Source organism: Phoxinus phoxinus (genome assembly GCF_949152265.1).
Source record: "Phoxinus phoxinus genome assembly, chromosome: 3".
In the NCBI taxonomy this organism is placed as follows: domain Eukaryota; kingdom Metazoa; phylum Chordata; class Actinopteri; order Cypriniformes; family Leuciscidae; genus Phoxinus; species Phoxinus phoxinus.
In genome coordinates, this window is record NC_136878.1 from 1,686,986 (window position 1) to 1,710,142 (window position 23,157).

Consider the following 23,157-nt stretch of genomic DNA (forward strand, 5'->3'; position numbering starts at 1 on the left):
TAGATAGATAGATAGATAGATAGATAGAAGGATGGATGGATAGATAGATAGATAGATAGATAGATAGATAGAAGGATGGATGGATAGATAGATAGATAGATAGATAGATAGATAGATAGATAGATAGATAGATAGATAGATAGATAGAAGGATGGATGGATGGATAGAAGGATGGATAGATAGATAGATAGATAGATAGATAGATAGATAGATAGATAGATAGATAGATAGATAGATAGATAGATAGATAGATAGATAGATAGATAGATAGATAGATAGATAAACCCATCACAGGAGTGAAATCACATAAAAACAATTCCTTTAACAAGCGCGCACACTATTGAGAGAACACGGTGCTGCAGCTCGTGCCCGCGCGCGCGCTCACTGAGAGAAAAGCAGCTCATCATCATCTCAGAAGGACTGCAGACACACACACACACACACACACACAGAGATAGAGAGAGAGACAGAATAACTCGATGCCGAAATAAGACCCATCCTGAAAGCGTGATCGCGCGCGCGAGAGAGAAATAGAGAGTCAGGATAAATCAATGCCGAAATTCACTTGAAACACATTCATTCATTGCCGGTCATCGCGATGGGGAACCGGGGGATGGAGGATCTGATTCCTCTGGTCAACCGAATGCAAGATGCGTTCTCCGCCATCGGCCAGAACGCGGAGCTGGACCTGCCGCAGATCGCGGTGGTGGGCGGACAAAGCGCCGGGAAAAGCTCCGTGCTCGAGAACTTCGTGGGGAAGTAAGTCGTTCATGCATTATAATCATGTGCAACACCTAATAACATACAACAATAAAGCAGTATCAATCTTATATTCCAGCTCAGTCATGCATCAATGATATGCAAAGGTCATTGTGATGATGATAACCTTTAAGTGTTATTGAGGCATGATGGAGGATCATAAAATCACCAGCCATTTTCACAACAACACATCTAAATCTAGTTACATAATCCCCCCCAATAGTCATTTATAGTGTATTCTTCAATATGCATTAGTGCATCATCATCATTAGTGAAATCTGTGGTGATGATGATGATGATAATAATAATAATAATAATGCACAAGCTCAGAAGCCATACTAGAAATACAGTGTGAAAGATGGATGCTGATGCAGATTCACCGGCACAAGGCAGATAATGAGCTGAGATTATGTACAAGCAATTAAACATAACAATGATCTGCCCTTTTATTATGGAGACGTTCTCTAATGTTGCACGGCATTGTTTCAATATAAAAACAGAAAACATTTGATTTCATGCATGCAACAACAACAACAAAATCCTCATTAGTAGTGTTTGCTAGCTATTAAACCTCTTAAAGCCTGTTTACACTCCAGACATGAACGATTCCTCAAATCTACTACTAAATGTTTAGATGCACCATTTTCACTTGAAAAAACCCTACAGATACACATTAAAGGACTCGAGTCACATCTAGATATCCAGACGATCAGAGATGTGACACCCTAGCGACACCCTAGCAACCTAGAACATCTTAGCAACGCCCTAGCAACCACCCACAACGTTCAAGCATCATGGTGGTGTTTTAGTTCATGTAAAATGTCTCATCATGGAGCACAGGCATAACTATCATAAGATTTTCAGTGCGACGCATTATAAATATTGAGAAGCGCGATGCCACTTTATATTATTTAGGTAAAGTCTGAAACATGAAAGTCTGAAACATGAAAGTCTGAAACATGATGCTGTTTCTAAGGATATATTGGTGATTGACAGGTTTTAATCAACATTAGCATTGCTCAGAATTGGCAGGCCTCACATCACATAATATCAACACTGAAATAAATAAATTCATCGAGCGACTGGCTCGTGTTGCACTGACTCGACTGCCAGTGTTTTTGGACTTTATATTAAATCTGGAGGGGGAATGTTTTTGGTTGTGTGTGTGTGTGTGTGTGTCTTACGCTGCATGATTCAGCAACTCTTGCTGCTGACGGAGGTCGTGTGTGTGAGGCACTGATGCTCTCAGAGAGCCACATCACACAGCAAAATTAACTAGATTTGTGCATTAATTTAATTTTGCCAGTGAAATATGATCCCATTTAGTTCTAGATACTGATTTCATTGATCTGATCGTGAAGAACTTTCTGTGGCAGCTTCACCATTCACGTTACATAAACACTGTTTAAAACAACGGTAATTACTGTATAACCAATGTATGAACATTCATACATGAAAATATGAATAGATCTGAGGTGTCAGTCACAATCTGTAAAGAAAAAAAGCTTGATAGAATAAAAAGAGAAATCACATTATGTCAGTGCAATAATTTGCCATTTTATATTTTTTATTCAACGCAACAGAACTGGATCCTCTAAGTTAGAGGGGTTACATGTTACATGAGGGGTTAGAGGCATGACATCGATTTATTTCTTATTTTAATATGTTCCTTGACGTTCACTTATGATGTTATTTAAGTCTAATTGCACAGAACACAAATGTATATGTGGAAAAACTACTATTTTTAACAACAAGCTCCTTTAAGGCTTGTCAGTAAATGCCACTGTTGTGATTGGCTAACGTCATTGCAGAAGAAACAGTATCAACGCTCACGCACTCAAAATTATCCATATAAAAGCATTATGAAAATCGTTTACTCAGGGTTTGTGATGCTGCTTCATCGTTAAAAAAAAGTTTCTTTGTGAACTCTCCATTGCAAAACAATCTGCAGTCGAATGCTCCGAACAAACACGATCAGGATAAGGATATAATCCTCCGACACGATCCGGGACGCCATTAGAATAAACCATCCACTGGTTTCCGACTCTGGGTTGACACTAGGATCTTCTGAAGTCTGTAGAGACTCAAACCAGCTATTTAAACGGGACGAACATTCTTTCACTCTTGTCCTGTTGTCGACAGACTCAAGCAAGTGGAGCACATTATAATCTGAACACACATCTGTATACTGTATCAGTGTATCAGTATCAGTCATTATAATCTGAACACACATCTGTATACTGTATCAGTGTAGACAGCATCAGTCATTATAATCTGAACACACATCTGTATACTGTATCAGTGTAGACAGCGTCAGTCATTATAATCTGAACACACATCTGTATACTGTATCAGTGTAGACAGTATCAGTCATTATAATCTGAACACACATCTGTATACTGTATCAGTGTAGACAGCATCAGTCATTATAATCTGAACACACATCTGTATACTGTATCAGTGTATCAGCATCAGTCATTATAATCTGAACACACATCTGTATACTGTATCAGTGTAGACAGCGTCAGTCATTATAATCTGAACACACATCTGTATACTGTATCAGTGTAGACAGCGTCAGTCATTATAATCTGAACACACATCTGTATACTGTATCAGTGTAGACAGCGTCAGTCATTATAATCTGAACACACATCTGTATACTGTATCAGTGTAGACAGCATCAGTCATTATAATCTGAACACACATCTGTATACTGTATCAGTGTAGACAGTATCAGTCATTATAATCTGAACACACATCTGTATACTGTATCAGTGTATCAGTGTCAGTCATTATAATCTGAACACACATCTGTATACTGTATCAGTGTATCAGTGTCAGTCATTATAATCTGAACACGCATCTGTATACTGTATCAGTGTATCAGCATCAGTCATTATAATCTGAACACACATCTGTATACTGTATCAGTGTAGACAGCATCAGTCATTATAATCTGAACACACATCTGTATACTGTATCAGTGTAGACAGCATCAGTCATTATAATCTGAACACACATCTGTATACTGTATCAGTGTATCAGCATCAGTCATTGTAATCTGAACACACATCTGTATACTGTATCAGTGTAGACAGCATCAGTCATTATAATCTGAACACACATCTGTATACTGTATCAGTGTAGACAGCGTCAGTCATTATAATCTGAACACACATCTGTATACTGTATCAGTGTAGACAGCATCAGTCATTATAATCTGAACACACATCTGTATACTGTATCAGTGTAGACAGCGTCAGTCATTATAATCTGAACACACATCTGTATACTGTATCAGTGTAGACAGTATCAGTCATTATAATCTGAACACACATCTGTATACTGTATCAGTGTAGACAGTATCAGTCATTATAATCTGAACACACATCTGTATACTGTATCAGTGTATCAGCGTCAGTCATTATAATCTGAACACACATCTGTATACTGTATCAGTGTATCAGCGTCAGTCATTATAATCTGAACACACATCTGTATACTGTATCAGTGTATCAGCGTCAGTCATTATAATCTGAACACACATCTGTATACTGTATCAGTGTATCAGCATCAGTCATTATAATCTGAACACACATCTGTATACTGTATCAGTGTAGACAGCGTCAGTCATTATAATCTGAACACACATCTGTATACTGTATCAGTGTAGACAGCGTCAGTTATTATAATCTGAACACACATCTGTATACTGTATCAGTGTATCAGTGTCAGTCATTATAATCTGAACACACATCTGTATACTGTACCAGTGTATCAGCGTCAGTCATTATAATCTGAACACACATCTGTATACTGTATCAGTGTATCAGCATCAGTCATTATAATCTGAACACACATCTGTATACTGTATCAGTGTAGACAGCGTCAGTCATTATAATCTGAACACACATCTGTATACTATATCAGTGTATCAGCATCAGTCATTATAATCTGAACACACATCTGTATACTGTATCAGTGTATCAGCGTCAGTCATTATAATCTGAACACACATCTGTATACTGTATCAGTGTATCAGCATCAGTCATTATAATCTGAACACACATCTGTATACTGTATCAGTGTAGACAGCGTCAGTCATTATAATCTGAACACACATCTGTATACTGTATCAGTGTAGACAGCGTCAGTTATTATAATCTGAACACACATCTGTATACTGTATCTGTGTAGACAGCATCAGTCATTATAATCTGAAAACACATCTGTATACTGTATCAGTGTAGACAGCATCAGTCATTATAATCTGAACACACATCTGTATACTGTATCAGTGTAGACAGCATCAGTCATTATAATCTGAACACACATCTGTATACTGTATCAGTGTATCAGCATCAGTCATTATAATCTGAACACACATCTGTATACTGTATCAGTGTATCAGCATCAGTCATTATAATCTGAACACACATCTGTATACTGTATCAGTGTATCAGCGTCAGTCATTATAATCCGAACACACATCTGTATACTGTATCAGTGTAGACAGCATCAGTCATTATAATCTGAACACACATCTGTATACTGTATCAGTGCATCAGTGTCAGTCATTATAATCTGAACACACATCTGTATACTGTATCAGTGTATCAGTGTCAGTCATTATAATCTGAACACACATCTGTATACTGTATCAGTGCATCAGTGTCAGTCATTATAATCTGAACACACATCTGTATACTGTATCAGTGTATCAGCATCAGTCATTATAATCTGAACACACATCTGTATACTGTATCAGTGCATCAGTGTCAGTCATTATAATCTGAACACACATCTGTATACTGTATCAGTGTATCAGTGTCAGTCATTATAATCTGAACACACATCTGTATACTGTATCAGTGCATCAGTGTCAGTCATTATAATCTGAACACACATCTGTATACTGTATCAGTGTAGACAGCATCAGTCATTATAATCTGAACACACATCTGTATACTGTATCAGTGTATCAGCGTCAGTCATTATAATCTGAACACACATCTGTATACTGTATCAGTGTAGACAGCACCAGTCATTATAATCTGAACACACATCTGTATACTGTATCAGTGTAGACAGCATCAGTCATTATAATCTGAACACACATCTGTATACTGTATCAGTGTAGACAGCATCAGTCATTATAATCTGAACACACATCTGTATACTGTATCAGTGTAGACAGCGTCAGTCATTATAATCTGAACACACATCTGTATACTGTATCAGTGTAGACAGCATCAGTCATTATAATCTGAACACACATCTGTATACTGTATCAGTGTAGACAGCATCAGTCATTATAATCTGAACACACATCTGTATACTGTATCAGTGTAGACAGTGTCAGTCATTATAATCTAAACACACATCTGTATACTGTATCAGTGTAGACAGCATCAGTCATTATAATCTGAACACACATCTGTATACTGTATCAGTGTAGACAGCATCAGTCATTATAATCTGAACACACATCTGTATACTGTATCAGTGTAGACAGCATCAGTCATTATAATCTGAACACACATCTGTATACTGTATCAGTGTAGACAGCATCAGTCATTATAATCTGAACACACATCTGTATACTGTATCAGTGTAGACAGCATCAGTCATTATAATCTGAACACACATCTGTATACTGTATCAGTGTATCAGCATCAGTCATTATAATCTGAACACACATCTGTATACTGTATCAGTGTAGACAGCATCAGTCATTATAATCTGAACACACATCTGTATACTGTATCAGTGTAGACAGCATCAGTCATTATAATCTGAACACACATCTGTATACTGTATCAGTGTATCAGCATCAGTCATTATAATCTGAACACACATCTGTATACTGTATCAGTGCATCAGTGTCAGTCATTATAATCTGAACACACATCTGTATACTGTATCAGTGTATCAGTGTCAGTCATTATAATCTGAACACACATCTGTATACTGTATCAGTGCATCAGTGTCAGTCATTATAATCTGAACACACATCTGTATACTGTATCAGTGTAGACAGCATCAGTCATTATAATCTGAACACACATCTGTATACTGTATCAGTGTATCAGTGTCAGTCATTATAATCTGAACACAGATCTGTATACTGTATCAGTATATCAGCGTCAGTCATTATAATCTGAACACACATCTGTATACTGTATCAGTGTAGACAGCACCAGTCATTATAATCTGAACACACATCTGTATACTGTATCAGTGTAGACAGCATCAGTCATTATAATCTGAACACACATCTGTATACTGTATCAGTGTAGACAGCATCAGTCATTATAATCTGAACACACATCTGTATACTGTATCAGTGTAGACAGCGTCAGTCATTATAATCTGAACACACATCTGTATACTGTATCAGTGTAGACAGCATCAGTCATTATAATCTGAACACACATCTGTATACTGTATCAGTGTAGACAGCATCAGTCATTATAATCTGAACACACATCTGTATACTGTATCAGTGTAGACAGTGTCAGTCATTATAATCTAAACACACATCTGTATACTGTATCAGTGTAGACAGCATCAGTCATTATAATCTGAACACACATCTGTATACTGTATCAGTGTAGACAGCATCAGTCATTATAATCTGAACACACATCTGTATACTGTATCAGTGTAGACAGCATCAGTCATTATAATCTGAACACACATCTGTATACTGTATCAGTGTAGACAGCATCAGTCATTATAATCTGAACACACATCTGTATACTGTATCAGTGTAGACAGCATCAGTCATTATAATCTGAACACACATCTGTATACTGTATCAGTGTATCAGTGTCAGTCATTATAATCTGAACACACATCTGTATACTGTATCAGTGTATCAGCATCAGTCACTATAATCTGAACACACATCTGTATACTGTATCAGTGTATCAGCATCAGTCATTATAATCTGAACACACATCTGTATACTGTATCAGTGTAGACAGCATCAGTCATTATAATCTGAACACACATCTGTATACTGTATCAGTGTATCAGTGTCAGTCATTATAATCTGAACACACATCTGTATACTGTATCAGTGTATCAGTGTCAGTCATTATAATCTGAACACACATCTGTATACTGTATCAGTGTAGACAGCATCAGTCATTATAATCTGAACACACATCTGTATACTGTATCAGTGTAGACAGCATCAGTCATTATAATCTGAACACACATCTGTATACTGTATCAGTGTAGACAGCATCAGTCATTATAATCTGAACACACATCTGTATACTGTATCAGTGTAGACAGCATCAGTCATTATAATCTGAACACACATCTGTATACTGTATCAGTGTAGACAGCATCAGTCATTATAATCTGAACACACATCTGTATACTGTATCAGTGTATCAGCATCAGTCATTGTAATCTGAACACACATCTGTATACTGTATCAGTGTAGACAGCATCAGTCATTGTAATCTGAACACACATCTGTATACTGTATCAGTGTAGACAGCATCAGTCATTGTAATCTGAACACACATCTGTATACTGTATCAGTGTATCAGTGTCAGTCATTATAATCTGAACACACATCTGTATACTGTATCAGTGTATCAGCATCAGTCATTATAATCTGAACACACATCTGTATACTGTATCAGTGTAGACAGCATCAGTCATTGTAATCTGAACACACATCTGTATACTGTATCAGTGTAGACAGCATCAGTCATTGTAATCTGAACACACATCTGTATACTGTATCAGTGTATCAGCATCAGTCATTATAATCTGAACACACATCTGTATACTGTATCAGTGTAGACAGCATCAGTCATTGTAATCTGAACACACATCTGTATACTGTATCAGTGTATCAGTGTCAGTCATTATAATCTGAACACACATCTGTATACTGTATCAGTGTATCAGCATCAGTCATTATAATCTGAACACACATCTGTATACTGTATCAGTGTATCAGCGTCAGTCATTATAATCTGAACACACATCTGTATACTGTATCAGTGTATCAGCATCAGTCATTATAATCTGAACACACATCTGTATACTGTATCAGTGTAGACAGCGTCAGTCATTATAATCTGAACACACATCTGTATACTGTATCTGTGTATCAGCATCAGTCATTATAATCTGAACACACATCTGTATACTGTATCAGTGTATCAACATCAGTCATTATAATCTGAACACACATCTGTATACTGTATCAGTGTAGACAGCATCAGTCATTATAATCTGAACACACATCTGTATACTGTATCAGTGTAGACAGCGTCAGTCATTATAATCTGAACACACATCTGTATACTGTATCAGTGTAGACAGCATCAGTCATTATAATCTGAACACACATCTGTATACTGTATCAGTGTATCAGCGTCAGTCATTATAATCTGAACACACATCTGTATACTGTATCAGTGTAGACAGTGTCAGTCATTATAATCTGAACACACATCTGTATACTGTATCAGTGTAGACAGCATCAGTCATTATAATCTGAACACACATCTGTATACTGTATCAGTGTATCAGCATCAGTCATTATAATCTGAACACACATCTGTATACTGTATCAGTGTATCAGTGTCAGTCATTATAATCTGAACACACATCTGTATACTGTATCAGTGTATCAGTGTCAGTCATTATAATCTGAACACACATCTCTATACTGTATCAGTGTAGACAGCATCAGTCATTATAATCTGAACACACATCTGTATACTGTATCAGTGTATCAGTGTCAGTCATTATAATCTGAACACACATCTCTATACTGTATCTGTGTAGACAGCGTCAGTCATTATAATCTGAACACACATCTGTATACTGTATCAGTGTATCAGCATCAGTCATTATAATCTGAACACACATCTGTATACTGTACCAGTGTAGACAGTGTCAGTCATTATAATCTGAACACACATCTGTATACTGTACCAGTGTAGACAGCATCAGTCATTATAATCTGAACACACATCTGTATACTGTATCAGTGTATCAGCATCAGTCATTATAATCTGAACACACATCTGTATACTGTATCACTGTAGACAGCATCAGTCATTATAATCTGAACACACATCTGTATACTGTATCAGTGTATCAGCGTCAGTCATTATAATCTGAACACACATCTGTATACTGTATCAGTGTAGACAGTGTCAGTCATTATAATCTGAACACACATCTGTATACTATATCAGTGTATCAGTGTCAGTCATTATAATCTGAACACACATCTCTATACTGTATCTGTGTAGACAGCGTCAGTCATTATAATCTGAACACACATCTGTATACTGTACCAGTGTAGACAGCATCAGTCATTATAATCTGAACACACATCTGTATACTGTATCAGTGTATCAGCATCAGTCATTATAATCTGAACACACATCTGTATACTGTATCAGTGTAGACAGCGTCAGTCATTATAATCTGAACACACATCTGTATACTGTATCAGTGTAGACAGCATCAGTCATTATAATCTGAACACACATCTGTATACTGTATCAGTGTATCAGCGTCAGTCATTATAATCTGAACACACATCTGTATACTGTATCAGTGTATCAGCATCAGTCATTATAATCTGAACACACATCTGTATACTGTATCAGTGTAGACAGCATCAGTCATTATAATCTGAACACACATCTGTATACTGTATCAGTGTATCAGCATCAGTCATTATAATCTGAACACACATCTGTATACTGTATCAGTGTAGACAGCATCAGTCATTATAATCTGAACACACATCTGTATACTGTATCAGTGTAGACAGCGTCAGTCATTATAATCTGAACACACATCTGTATACTGTACCAGTGTAGACAGCATCAGTCATTATAATCTGAACACACATCTGTATACTGTATCAGTGTATCAGCATCAGTCATTATAATCTGAACACACATCTGTATACTGTATCAGTGTAGACAGCATCAGTCATTATAATCTGAACACACATCTGTATACTGTATCAGTGTAGACAGCGTCAGTCATTATAATCTGAACACACATCTGTATACTGTATCAGTGTAGACAGCATCAGTCATTATAATCTGAACACACATCTGTATACTGTATCAGTGTAGACAGCATCAGTCATTATAATCTGAACACACATCTGTATACTGTATCAGTGTAGACAGCGTCAGTCATTATAATCTGAACACACATCTGTATACTGTATCAGTGTAGACAGCGTCAGTCATTATAATCTGAACACACATCTGTATACTGTATCAGTGTAGACAGCATCAGTCATTATAATCTGAACACACATCTGTATACTGTATCAGTGTAGACAGCGTCAGTCATTATAATCTGAACACACATCTGTATACTGTACCAGTGTATCAGCATCAGTCATTATAATCTGAACACACATCTGTATACTGTATCAGTGTATCAGCATCAGTCATTATAATCTGAACACACATCTGTATACTGTACCAGTGTATCAGCGTCAGTCATTATAATCTGAACACACATCTGTATACTATATCAGTGTATCAGTGTCAGTCATTATAATCTGAACACACATCTCTATACTGTATCTGTGTAGACAGCGTCAGTCATTATAATCTGAACACACATCTGTATACTGTACCAGTGTAGACAGCATCAGTCATTATAATCTGAACACACATCTGTATACTGTATCAGTGTATCAGCATCAGTCATTATAATCTGAACACACATCTGTATACTGTATCAGTGTAGACAGCGTCAGTCATTATAATCTGAACACACATCTGTATACTGTATCAGTGTAGACAGCATCAGTCATTATAATCTGAACACACATCTGTATACTGTATCAGTGTATCAGCGTCAGTCATTATAATCTGAACACACATCTGTATACTGTATCAGTGTATCAGCATCAGTCATTATAATCTGAACACACATCTGTATACTGTATCAGTGTAGACAGCATCAGTCATTATAATCTGAACACACATCTGTATACTGTATCAGTGTATCAGCATCAGTCATTATAATCTGAACACACATCTGTATACTGTATCTGTGTAGACAGCATCAGTCATTATAATCTGAACACACATCTGTATACTGTATCAGTGTATCAGCGTCAGTCATTATAATCTGAACACACATCTGTATACTGTATCAGTGTATCAGCATCAGTCATTATAATCTGAACACACATCTGTATACTGTATCAGTGTAGACAGCATCAGTCATTATAATCTGAACACACATCTGTATACTGTATCAGTGTATCAGCATCAGTCATTATAATCTGAACACACATCTGTATACTGTATCAGTGTATCAGCATCAGTCATTATAATCTGAACACACATCTGTATACTGTATCAGTGTATCAGCGTCAGTCATTATAATCTGAACACACATCTGTATACTGTATCAGTGTATCAGCGTCAGTCATTATAATCTGAACACACATCTGTATACTGTATCAGTGTATCAGCGTCAGTCATTATAATCTGAACACACATCTGTATACTGTATCAGTGTATCAGTGTCAGTCATTATAATCTGAACACACATCTGTATACTGTATCAGTGTAGACAGCATCAGTCATTATAATCTGAACACACATCTGTATACTGTATCAGTGTATCAGCGTCAGTCATTATAATCTGAACACACATCTGTATACTGTATCAGTGTATCAGCATCAGTCATTATAATCTGAACACACATCTGTATACTGTATCAGTGTAGACAGCATCAGTCATTATAATCTGAACACACATCTGTATACTGTATCAGTGTATCAGCATCAGTCATTATAATCTGAACACACATCTGTATACTGTATCAGTGTAGACAGCGTCAGCCATTATAATCTGAACACACATCTGTATACTGTATCAGTGTAGACAGCGTCAGCCATTATAATCTGAACACACATCTGTATACTGTATCAGTGTAGACAGCGTCAGTCATTATAATCTGAACACACATCTGTATACTGTATCAGTGTAGACAGCGTCAGTCATTATAATCTGAACACACAATTGTATACTGTATCAGTGTAGACAGTGTCAGTCATTATAATCTGAACACACATCTCTATACTGTATCTGTGTAGACAGCGTCAGTCATTATAATCTGAACACACATCTGTATACTGTATCAGTGTATCAGCGTCAGTCATTATAATCTGAACACACATCTGTATACTGTATCAGTGTAGACAGTGTCAGTCATTATAATCTGAACACACATCTGTATACTGTATCAGTGTATCAGTGTCAGTCATTATAATCTGAACACACATCTCTATACTGTATCTGTGTAGACAGCGTCAGTCATTATAATCTGAACACACATCTGTATACTGTACCAGTGTAGACAGCGTCAGTCATTATAATCTGAACACACATCTGTATACTGTATCAGTGTATCAGCATCAGTCATTATAATCTGAACACACATCTGTATACTGTACCAGTGTAGACAGCATCAGTCATTATAATCTGAACACACATCTGTATACTGTATCAGTGTATCAGCGTCAGTCATTATAATCTGAACACACATCTGTATACTGTATCAGTGTAGACAGCGTCAGTCATTATAATCTGAACACACATCTGTATACTATATCAGTGTATCAGCATCAGTCATTATAATCTGAACACACATCTGTATACTGTATCAGTGTAGACAGCATCAGTCACTATAATCTGAACACACATCTGTATACTGTATCAGTGTATCAGTGTCAGTCATTATAATCTGAACACACATCTGTATACTGTATCAGTGTAGACAGTATCAGTCATTATAATCTGAACACACATCTGTATACTGTATCAGTGTAGACAGCGTCAGTCATTATAATCTGAACACACATCTGTATACTGTATCAGTGTAGACAGCATCAGTCATTATAATCTGAACACACATCTGTATACTGTATCAGTGTATCAGCGTCAGTCATTATAATCTGAACACACATCTGTATACTGTATCAGTGTATCAGCATCAGTCATTATAATCTGAACACACATCTGTATACTGTATCTGTGTAGACAGCATCAGTCATTATAATCTGAACACACATCTGTATACTGTACCAGTGTAGACAGTGTCAGTCATTATAATCTGAACACACATCTGTATACTGTATCAGTGTATCAGCATCAGTCATTATAATCTGAACACACATCTGTATACTGTACCAGTGTATCAGCGTCAGTCATTATAATCTGAACACACATCTGTATACTGTATCAGTGTATCAGTGTCAGTCATTATAACCTGAACACACATCTGTATACTGTATCAGTGTATCAGTGTCAGTCATTATAATCTGAACACACATCTGTATACTGTATCAGTGTATCAGCGTCAGTCATTATAATCTGAACACACATCTGTATACTGTATCAGTGTAGACAGCATCAGTCATTATAATCTGAACACACATCTGTATACTGTATCAGTGTATCAGTGTCAGTCATTATAATCTGAACACACATCTGTATACTGTATCAGTGTATCAGCGTCAGTCATTATAATCTTAACACACATCTGTATACTGTATCAGTGTATCAGCATCAGTCATTATAATCTGAACACACATCTGTATACTGTACCAGTGTATCAGCGTCAGTCATTATAATCTGAACACACATCTGTATACTGTATCAGTGTATCAGTGTCAGTCATTATAACCTGAACACACATCTGTATACTGTATCAGTGTATCAGTGTCAGTCATTATAATCTGAACACACATCTGTATACTGTATCAGTGTATCAGCGTCAGTCATTATAATCTGAACACACATCTGTATACTGTATCAGTGTAGACAGCATCAGTCATTATAATCTGAACACACATCTGTATACTGTATCAGTGTATCAGTGTCAGTCATTATAATCTGAACACACATCTGTATACTGTATCAGTGTAGACAGTGTCAGTCATTATAATCTGAACACACATCTGTATACTGTACCAGTGTAGACAGCATCAGTCATTATAATCTGAACACACATCTGTATACTGTATCAGTGTATCAGCGTCAGTCATTATAATCTGAACACACATCTGTATACTGTATCACTAGCCGCGTTTCCATTACAGATTTGCGCAAATGTTTTGCGCTTTTATCTAAATATCGATACAAAACTATTGCGAAATGACGGCGTTTCCATTAACCGATGTTATGCGACTAAAACGTCCTTTTTTCTCTCGCGATAAAGTCATTCTAAAAATCACGGCAGCGGACGTTGGTTTATATAATCTCACAGCCACCGCATTAGACATTATTATTATTATTAATGGAAGGAGACGTAGGCTACGTGTTATCCAAGCATTAATGGCAGGGAAAGACCCTTATTCCAAACGAAATATAAGGAGTTTCTGGGTGTTTCACCCTCATTTCTGCTCTGAGGTTTTGATTGTGGCATTTCTTTGAAGTTTAGGCTAATTATTGTTTCTTTTATGAATTTAATAAAGAACTCTGTCTCCTATTCCAAACGATCCATGTAGGCTACTTTTGTGTCCATTCGTTTTTTCCTTTTTAAACCCGTAATTGAAAAACGAAAAATAAACGGTTGTCTTTTTAAAACGCAAAGTTGAACACCACAATTTTAATTTAAACTGGCTACACCAACTGCTGCGCTAAAAAGTAAATATCGACGAATTTTCAGATGTTTGTTTAATGACTTTTTTCCCCTTTATTAAACATGTAAAATATTCACAAATTAATATGGAAAACTTGTCGATTTTACTGGTTTTCTAAGGCCAAATTAGAACCTGGAATTGACATTTTCCCGCAGTGCTGAATAAGAAGAGCCATTAATATTATTAAACTATTGTTTTCTAACTCGGCTAAAAACATCTCCATCTCCGCTGTTAAGCAGATGCTCTTTTATGGTGCGTTCACACCGGACGCGAATAGCGCGTCAGGCGCGAGTCATTTCAATGTTAAGTCAATGCAAAGACGCGTTACGCGCGTAAAACGCGTGTAACGCGTCTTTGCATTGACTTAACATTGAAATCACTCGCGCCTGACGCGCTATTCGCGTCCGGTGTGTGGGTGCAGTTAGAGAGAAATGCACCTTTCATACGGATTACTTAATCAGAACAAAATGTATTAGCTTTCGATTCGAATTTGTTCGTTTTAAAGTGGACATTTCAAGCTTTAGCCTACATAGGCTATATTTTGTTTCAGTTCTCGCGCTCCAGTTCACGGAGATCATGAAAACGCGCCTGATTGTTTTATTTTATTTTACAAAAGCACAACATTTTCTTGTTATTGTTTACACAAATAAAAGTAGTTACAAATAATGTATTATTATTTTCTGTATGACCAGAAATTATAGAGTAGGCTATATTAAGTTGTTTCACTGTTAATAGGAAAATGCAAGTGTTCACGCCTGCGCCTCCGTGCCGTAGTGCGCGCTCCACACTCCACACATACCCTTAGATATGCGTCAAAATATTGTGTTTATTTGTGATAATCTCAGCTCTGTATTATTATTGTCTAACCCGTATTATGAATGACATTTGACGAATTGCTTTGTTCCTTTTTTGGATAAAAGCGTCATTTAAATATGTAGCCTAGTAAATGTTAGGCTATAATAATGATGATAATTATTATTATTTGCGTACACGGACCCCAAACACACCGCGTCTTCTAAGTCAGGTGACTGTAAATGCGCAAAAACTGTTTCCATTGCAGTTTTGCGAAATATTCCTTTTTCGAATTGGCTGAAAAACCTCCTCATGCGAGCGTAAAAACTTGTTTGCGATAAACGAGAGTTTTTGCGAAATTGACGTGTTTCCATTGAGCGTATTTTCAATTCGCAATTTCAATTTGCGCAATTTGAAGGGTAATGGAAACGCGGCTACTGTAGACAGCATCAGTCATTATAATCTGAACACACATCTGTATACTGTATCAGTGTATCAGTGTCAGTCATTATAATCTGAACACACATCTGTATACTGTATCAGTGTATCAGCATCAGTCATTATAATCTGAACACACATCTGTATACTGTATCAGTGTAGACAGCATCAGTCATTATAATCTGAACACACATCTGTATACTGTATCAGTGTATCAGTGTCAGTCATTATAATCTGAACACACATCTGTATACTGTATCAGTGTAGACAGCATCAGTCATTATAATCTGAACACACATCTGTATACTGTATCAGTGTAGACAGCATCAGTCATTATAATCTGAACACACATCTGTATACTGTATCAGTGTATCAGCATCAGTCATTATAATCTGAACACACATCTGTATACTGTATCAGTGTAGACAGCATCAGTCATTATAATCTGAACACACATCTGTATACTGTATCAGTGTAGACAGCATCAGTCATTATAATCTGAACACACATCTGTATACTGTATCAGTGTAGACAGCATCAGTCATTATAATCTGAACACACATCTGTATACTGTATCAGTGTATCAGCATCAGTCATTATAATCTGAACACACATCTGTATACTGTATCAGTGTATCAGCATCAGTCATTATAATCTGAACACACATCTGTATACTGTATCAGTGTATCAGCATCAGTCATTATAATCTGAACACACATCTGTATACTATATCAGTGTATCAGCATCAGTCATTATAATCTGAACACACATCTGTATACTGTATCAGTGTATCAGCGTCAGTCATTATAATCTGAACACACATCTGTATACTATATCAGTGTATCAGCATCAGCCATTATAATCTGAACACACATCTGTATACTGTATCAGTGTATCAGCATCAGTCATTATAATCTGAACACACATCTGTATACTGTATCAGTGTATCAGCATCAGTCATTATAATCTGAACACACATCTGTATACTGTATCAGTGTATCAGCATCAGTCATTATAATCTGAACACACATCTGTATACTGTATCAGTGTATCAGCGTCAGTCATTATAATCTGAACACACATCTGTATACTGTATCAGTGTATCAGCGTCAGTCATTATAATCTGAACACACATCTGTATACTGTATCAGTGTATCAGCGTCAGTCATTATAATCTGAACACACATCTGTATACTGTATCAGTGTATCAGCATCAGTCATTATAATCTGAACACACATCTGTATACTGTATCAGTGTATCAGTGTCAGTCATTATAATCTGAACACACATCTGTATACTGTACCAGTGTATCAGCGTCAGTCATTATAATCTGAACACACATCTGTATACTGTACCAGTGTATCAGCGTCAGTCATTATAATCTGAACACACATCTGTATACTGTACCAGTGTATCAGCGTCAGTCATTATAATCTGAACACACATCTGTATACTGTATCAGTGTATCAGTGTCATTCATTATAATCTGAACACACATCTGTATACTGTATCAGTGTATCAGCGTCAGTCATTATAATCTGAACACACATCTGTATACTATATCAGTGTATCAGCGTCAGTCATTATAATCTGAACACACATCTGTATACTGTATCAGTGTATCAGCGTCAGTCATTATAATCCGAACACACATCTGTATACTGTATCTGTGTAGACAGCATCAGTCATTATAATCTGAACACACATCTGTATACTGTATCAGTGTATCAGTGTCAGTCATTATAATCTGAACACACATCTGTATACTGTATCAGTGTATCAGCATCAGTCATTATAATCTGAACACACATCTGTATACTGTACCAGTGTATCAGCATCAGTCATTATAATCTGAACACACATCTGTATACTGTATCAGTGTATCAGCGTCAGTCATTATAATCTGAACACACATCTGTATACTGTATCAGTGTATCAGCATCAGTCATTATAATCTGAACACACATCTGTATACTGTACCAGTGTATCAGCATCAGTCATTATAATCTGAACACACATCTGTATACTGTATCAGTGTATCAGTGTCAGTCATTATAATCTGAACACACATCTGTATACTGTATCAGTGTATCAGCATCAGTCATTATAATCTGAACACACATCTGTATACTGTACCAGTGTATCAGCATCAGTCATTATAATCTGAACACACATCTGTATACTGTATCAGTGTAGACAGCATCAGTCATTATAATCTGAACACACATCTGTATACTGTATCAGTGTATATCAGCATCAGTCATTATAATCTGAACACACATCTGTATACTGTATCAGTGTATCAGCATCAGTCATTATAATCTGAACACACATCTGTATACTGTATCAGTGTAGACAGCATCAGTCATTATAATCTGAACACACATCTGTATACTGTACCAGTGTATCAGTGTCAGTCATTATAATCTGAACACACATCTGTATACTGTATCAGTGTAGACAGCGTCAGTCATTATAATCTGAACACACATCTGTATACTGTATCAGTGTATCAGTGTCAGTCATTATAATCTGAACACACATCTGTATACTGTATCAGTGTAGACAGCGTCAGTCATTATAATCTGAACACACATCTGTATACTGTATCAGTGTAGACAGCATCAGTCATTATAATCTGAACACACATCTGTATACTGTATCAGTGTATCAGCGTCAGTCATTATAATCTGAACACACATCTGTATACTGTATCAGTGTATCAGCATCAGTCATTATAATCTGAACACACATCTGTATACTGTATCTGTGTAGACAGCATCAGTCATTATAATCTGAACACACATCTGTATACTGTATCAGTGTATCAGTGTCAGTCATTATAATCTGAACACACATCTGTATACTGTATCAGTGTAGACAGCGTCAGTCATTATAATCTGAACACACATCTGTATACTGTATCAGTGTATCAGCGTCAGTCATTATAATCTGAACACACATCTGTATACTGTATCAGTGTAGACAGCGTCAGTCATTATAATCTGAACACACATCTGTATACTGTATCAGTGTATCAGCGTCAGTCATTATAATCTTAACACACATCTGTATACTGTATCAGTGTATCAGCATCAGTCATTATAATCTGAACACACATCTGTATACTGTATCAGTGTATCAGCATCAGTCATTATAATCTGAACACACATCTGTATACTGTATCAGTGTATCAGCATCAGTCATTATAATCTGAACACACATCTGTATACTGTATCAGTGTAGACAGCATCAGTCATTATAATCTGAACACACATCTGTATACTGTACCAGTGTATCAGTGTCAGTCATTATAATCTGAACACACATCTGTATACTGTATCAGTGTAGACAGCGTCAGTCATTATAATCTGAACACACATCTGTATACTGTATCAGTGTATCAGTGTCAGTCATTATAATCTGAACACACATCTGTATACTGTATCAGTGTATCAGCATCAGTCATTATAATCTGAACACACATCTGTATACTGTATCAGTGTATCAGCATCAGTCATTATAATCTGAACACACATCTGTATACTGTATCAGTGTATCAGCGTCAGTCATTATAATCTGAACACACATCTGTATACTGTATCAGTGTATCAGCATCAGTCATGTAGACCTTATGCCTTATGCTTCGGACTCTGTGTCCGTATGAATTAGCTCAAATGATCCATAGGGAATTTTAATAACTAATCATGAATATGATTAATATATTGCATATTACAGTTACATTAAATTATCGAAATTGAAGATAGACTATATGAATATATGAATAATCAATCACAACGAATTATAATTCCTCATTCATACATCAATAGTCTCATTTCAGATCGATTATGAGGTAATCTTTAAGGGAAATTATGTAATCATCAAATCGGTGTTGTCCAGCAACGACCGTAAGATTAAACTATCAATTTCTCAATAAAGTTATCCTTTCTTATAAACTCCAAGAAATATTAACTTTCTGGCCGTGAACATTAATTTTCCTGTGTTTATAAAATTAAAACTAGTAAATAATAAGAGCTCTGGCAGCTCTTGGATCTTTAAATCTCATTGACTCGTTTTACAAGCATTTTCACGGAAACAGTTGAATATATTGTTTTAATAAATGCAAAACTACAGAATATAGGCTACTACACAAGATACACGTTTTATATATCTATGTACATTTACTTACAGTTAACAAACAAGACAAACAACAGATGATGAGAGAGTGAGGGTTGGAGAGAGAGAATGGGGGCGCGCGCGCCGAAGCACGCGCGGAGGTTGTAGAGAGAGAGAGAGAGAATGGTCACGAGTGACCATAGAACAGTAAACATCACGGACCCTTGAGAGAGACATCAATCAAACACCTTAAAACATTAAAACTCGTCAGAGCTTGATACTTGCAAAAGGTTCGTTTGCGTGCACGAGCTGTGTCCAGCCTGCGCGTGTTCTTGGGAGCAGAGTGCGTTCTCTCGGGAAGCTTCGAAAGCAGGGCGCGTGCTCGTTGCCAGAGCACGTTTTCGCGGGAGCTTTGAAGGCTGGTTGCAAGTGGAGTTGCTGAAGGAATTCAGGCTTCGTTCGTTCGACTCGTAGGTGGAAACGAACAAAGGAGAATTTAAAAAGGAAACAAAAGACTGAGATAAAACAAATAAAAGGAGGGAACTCCTGAAGGAGTTCAGGTCCGAAGATTTCACATGATGAGTAGACGAAGGCAGGACGCGAGAGAGCAAGAGAGGGAGGAGGAAGAGCGTTTTGGCTTTTAAGGAATGTAAGGATACGCCTTTTTCTGGGACAAGAGCGAATCGGATCCTCTGATCTAGAGCGGGAGAATGTTCCTTTGTTGATAAAGACACGCCCACTTTGACTATGTCATGTGAAATTGAATTTAACATTCATATTTAGAAGTATGGTATTTCCTAGAATAAATGCATATTATTGTACCTTGCAGTCAAGATTCAACTCCGTTAGATTTAGAGAATTACAAAGATATGAAACACATCATATTAACATTAATAGGAATACAAAGTTATATTATTATGCATTAGTATAGACATTTAAAGTTCGATTAATGTTACACTAGGACATATATATGCTTTCCTATGGTTTATAAACACATCTTAACACAACAAGGGATATATTTATTACATTTAAGAGTGACTATTTAGCATTCCTTTTCTCTGCAGAAACACGTGGGTGTCTCTGTGTGTGTGTGGAAGGCAGATGTTGGTGTGAGGAATTCTGGGGTGTCACGTTACAAGTCTCTTTGTGTGTGTGTGTGTGTGTGTTGGAATGTTGGGGGCTGGGTTCTACGGGGAGCCACCAAAATGTCTTGTCTTTTCAGACCATTTAATGAAGTATTCTAGAGAATCACAATTTATTAATTTGAATAAGCATCTGTCATTTTCAATGTTGCTACATATTCCCCCTTTTTGTTCGATTAAGTCAGGGGATGGACTTCATCGAACAACAACTTAGCACAATGGATGACAGGTGGTTTCAAGGCTGTTGGCTCAGCTCACATGGGGTTGAGGTGGTCGATGGTGTGGGGTTCTGTAAGAAACCGCCGACGCGGCTTTGTGAGCTTGGCTGTGGATGTTCACATCTCGTTGAGTCTGGCACAGGGTGAAGGCCAAGACGAGTGTCGGTGCGTGGTCGGTGACCTTGGAAAGATCCAACAGTAGCAGCTGCGGTCCAGGTTTGGACACAGGTGAGGTATTCAGGCTTGGCGGTTGCCCATGCTCGGAGGGCTGTGTTGCCAGGAGCAATGTTCGTGAGTTGGGACCCCCTTTTCTCAAACCAGAGATCTCCTTCTGGATCTAAGGTGACGTTGTAGTTCTTAAAGGATGGGAGTTCCAGTGCTGTCTGGTACTCTTTGCTCGGAAGATGGTACCATGACAGGTTACCAAGGTGTGAGATGGCACCTGTCGGTACTTGAGTCGGCATACTCTGGCTGAGCAGGTTGACACGGCTGGTTGTATCATGCTGTTCGTGAGTGACAGTGGCTGTGTGCGCAGGTGTGTTAGCCAGCCATCGTTCACCTACAATCTTTGCTTGTGTTTCTGTGACTTGTGTGCGAGGCTTAGCTTCAGCAGGGCAGCGTGTGTGGCTGACCAGGGGTTGCAACTTGTAGAGTCCTCCAGTGTTGTCTCTGAGGACGGGCTTGCTAGGGCAGAGATAGTGACCGTCTTTGGTCAAGGTGCACCCGTGCAGGTTTGAGGCCGGGTACAGCAGGGTGTCGCTGTCGTGGTAGGCCACTACGCCTGGAGTGCATATCTTGAACTGGGTCCTGCTTTTCCAGGACCCGATGTTGACAATGTCTTTGAGCCTGTAGGCTCGGTTTGGCTCGATGATGGGTAGGTTTAGGAGAAAACCCACTTCTCTCTGCTCGGGGTTGACGTGAAGTGGGGTGGCGCAACCCAGAGAGTAAGCAAGGTGTGTTTGTAGAGGGTCAGCCGGCGTGGTGATGCTGGAAGCCAGCACAGT

The 23,157-nt window shown here is 37.4% G+C and overlaps 1 protein-coding gene across 5 annotated transcripts in view; it reads left to right on the plus strand.

The window, feature by feature from the left end:
* The first annotated feature begins 339 nt into the window (after positions 1-339).
* dnm1a (dynamin 1a) overlaps positions 340-23,157 on the plus strand; it is a 159,005-nt gene continuing 136,187 nt past the window's right edge. For 3 of the 5 annotated variants that reach the window (XM_079608009.1, XM_079608011.1, XM_079608010.1), the window contains exon 1: positions 415-759. In XM_079608009.1, the coding sequence (XP_079464135.1) occupies positions 599-759 (161 nt within the window). In that variant the 5' untranslated portion in view covers positions 415-598. Of the gene's footprint in view, positions 760-23,157 lie in introns of all 5 variants that reach the window. The other 2 variants (XR_013796958.1, XR_013796959.1) reach the window with 1 other exon arrangement.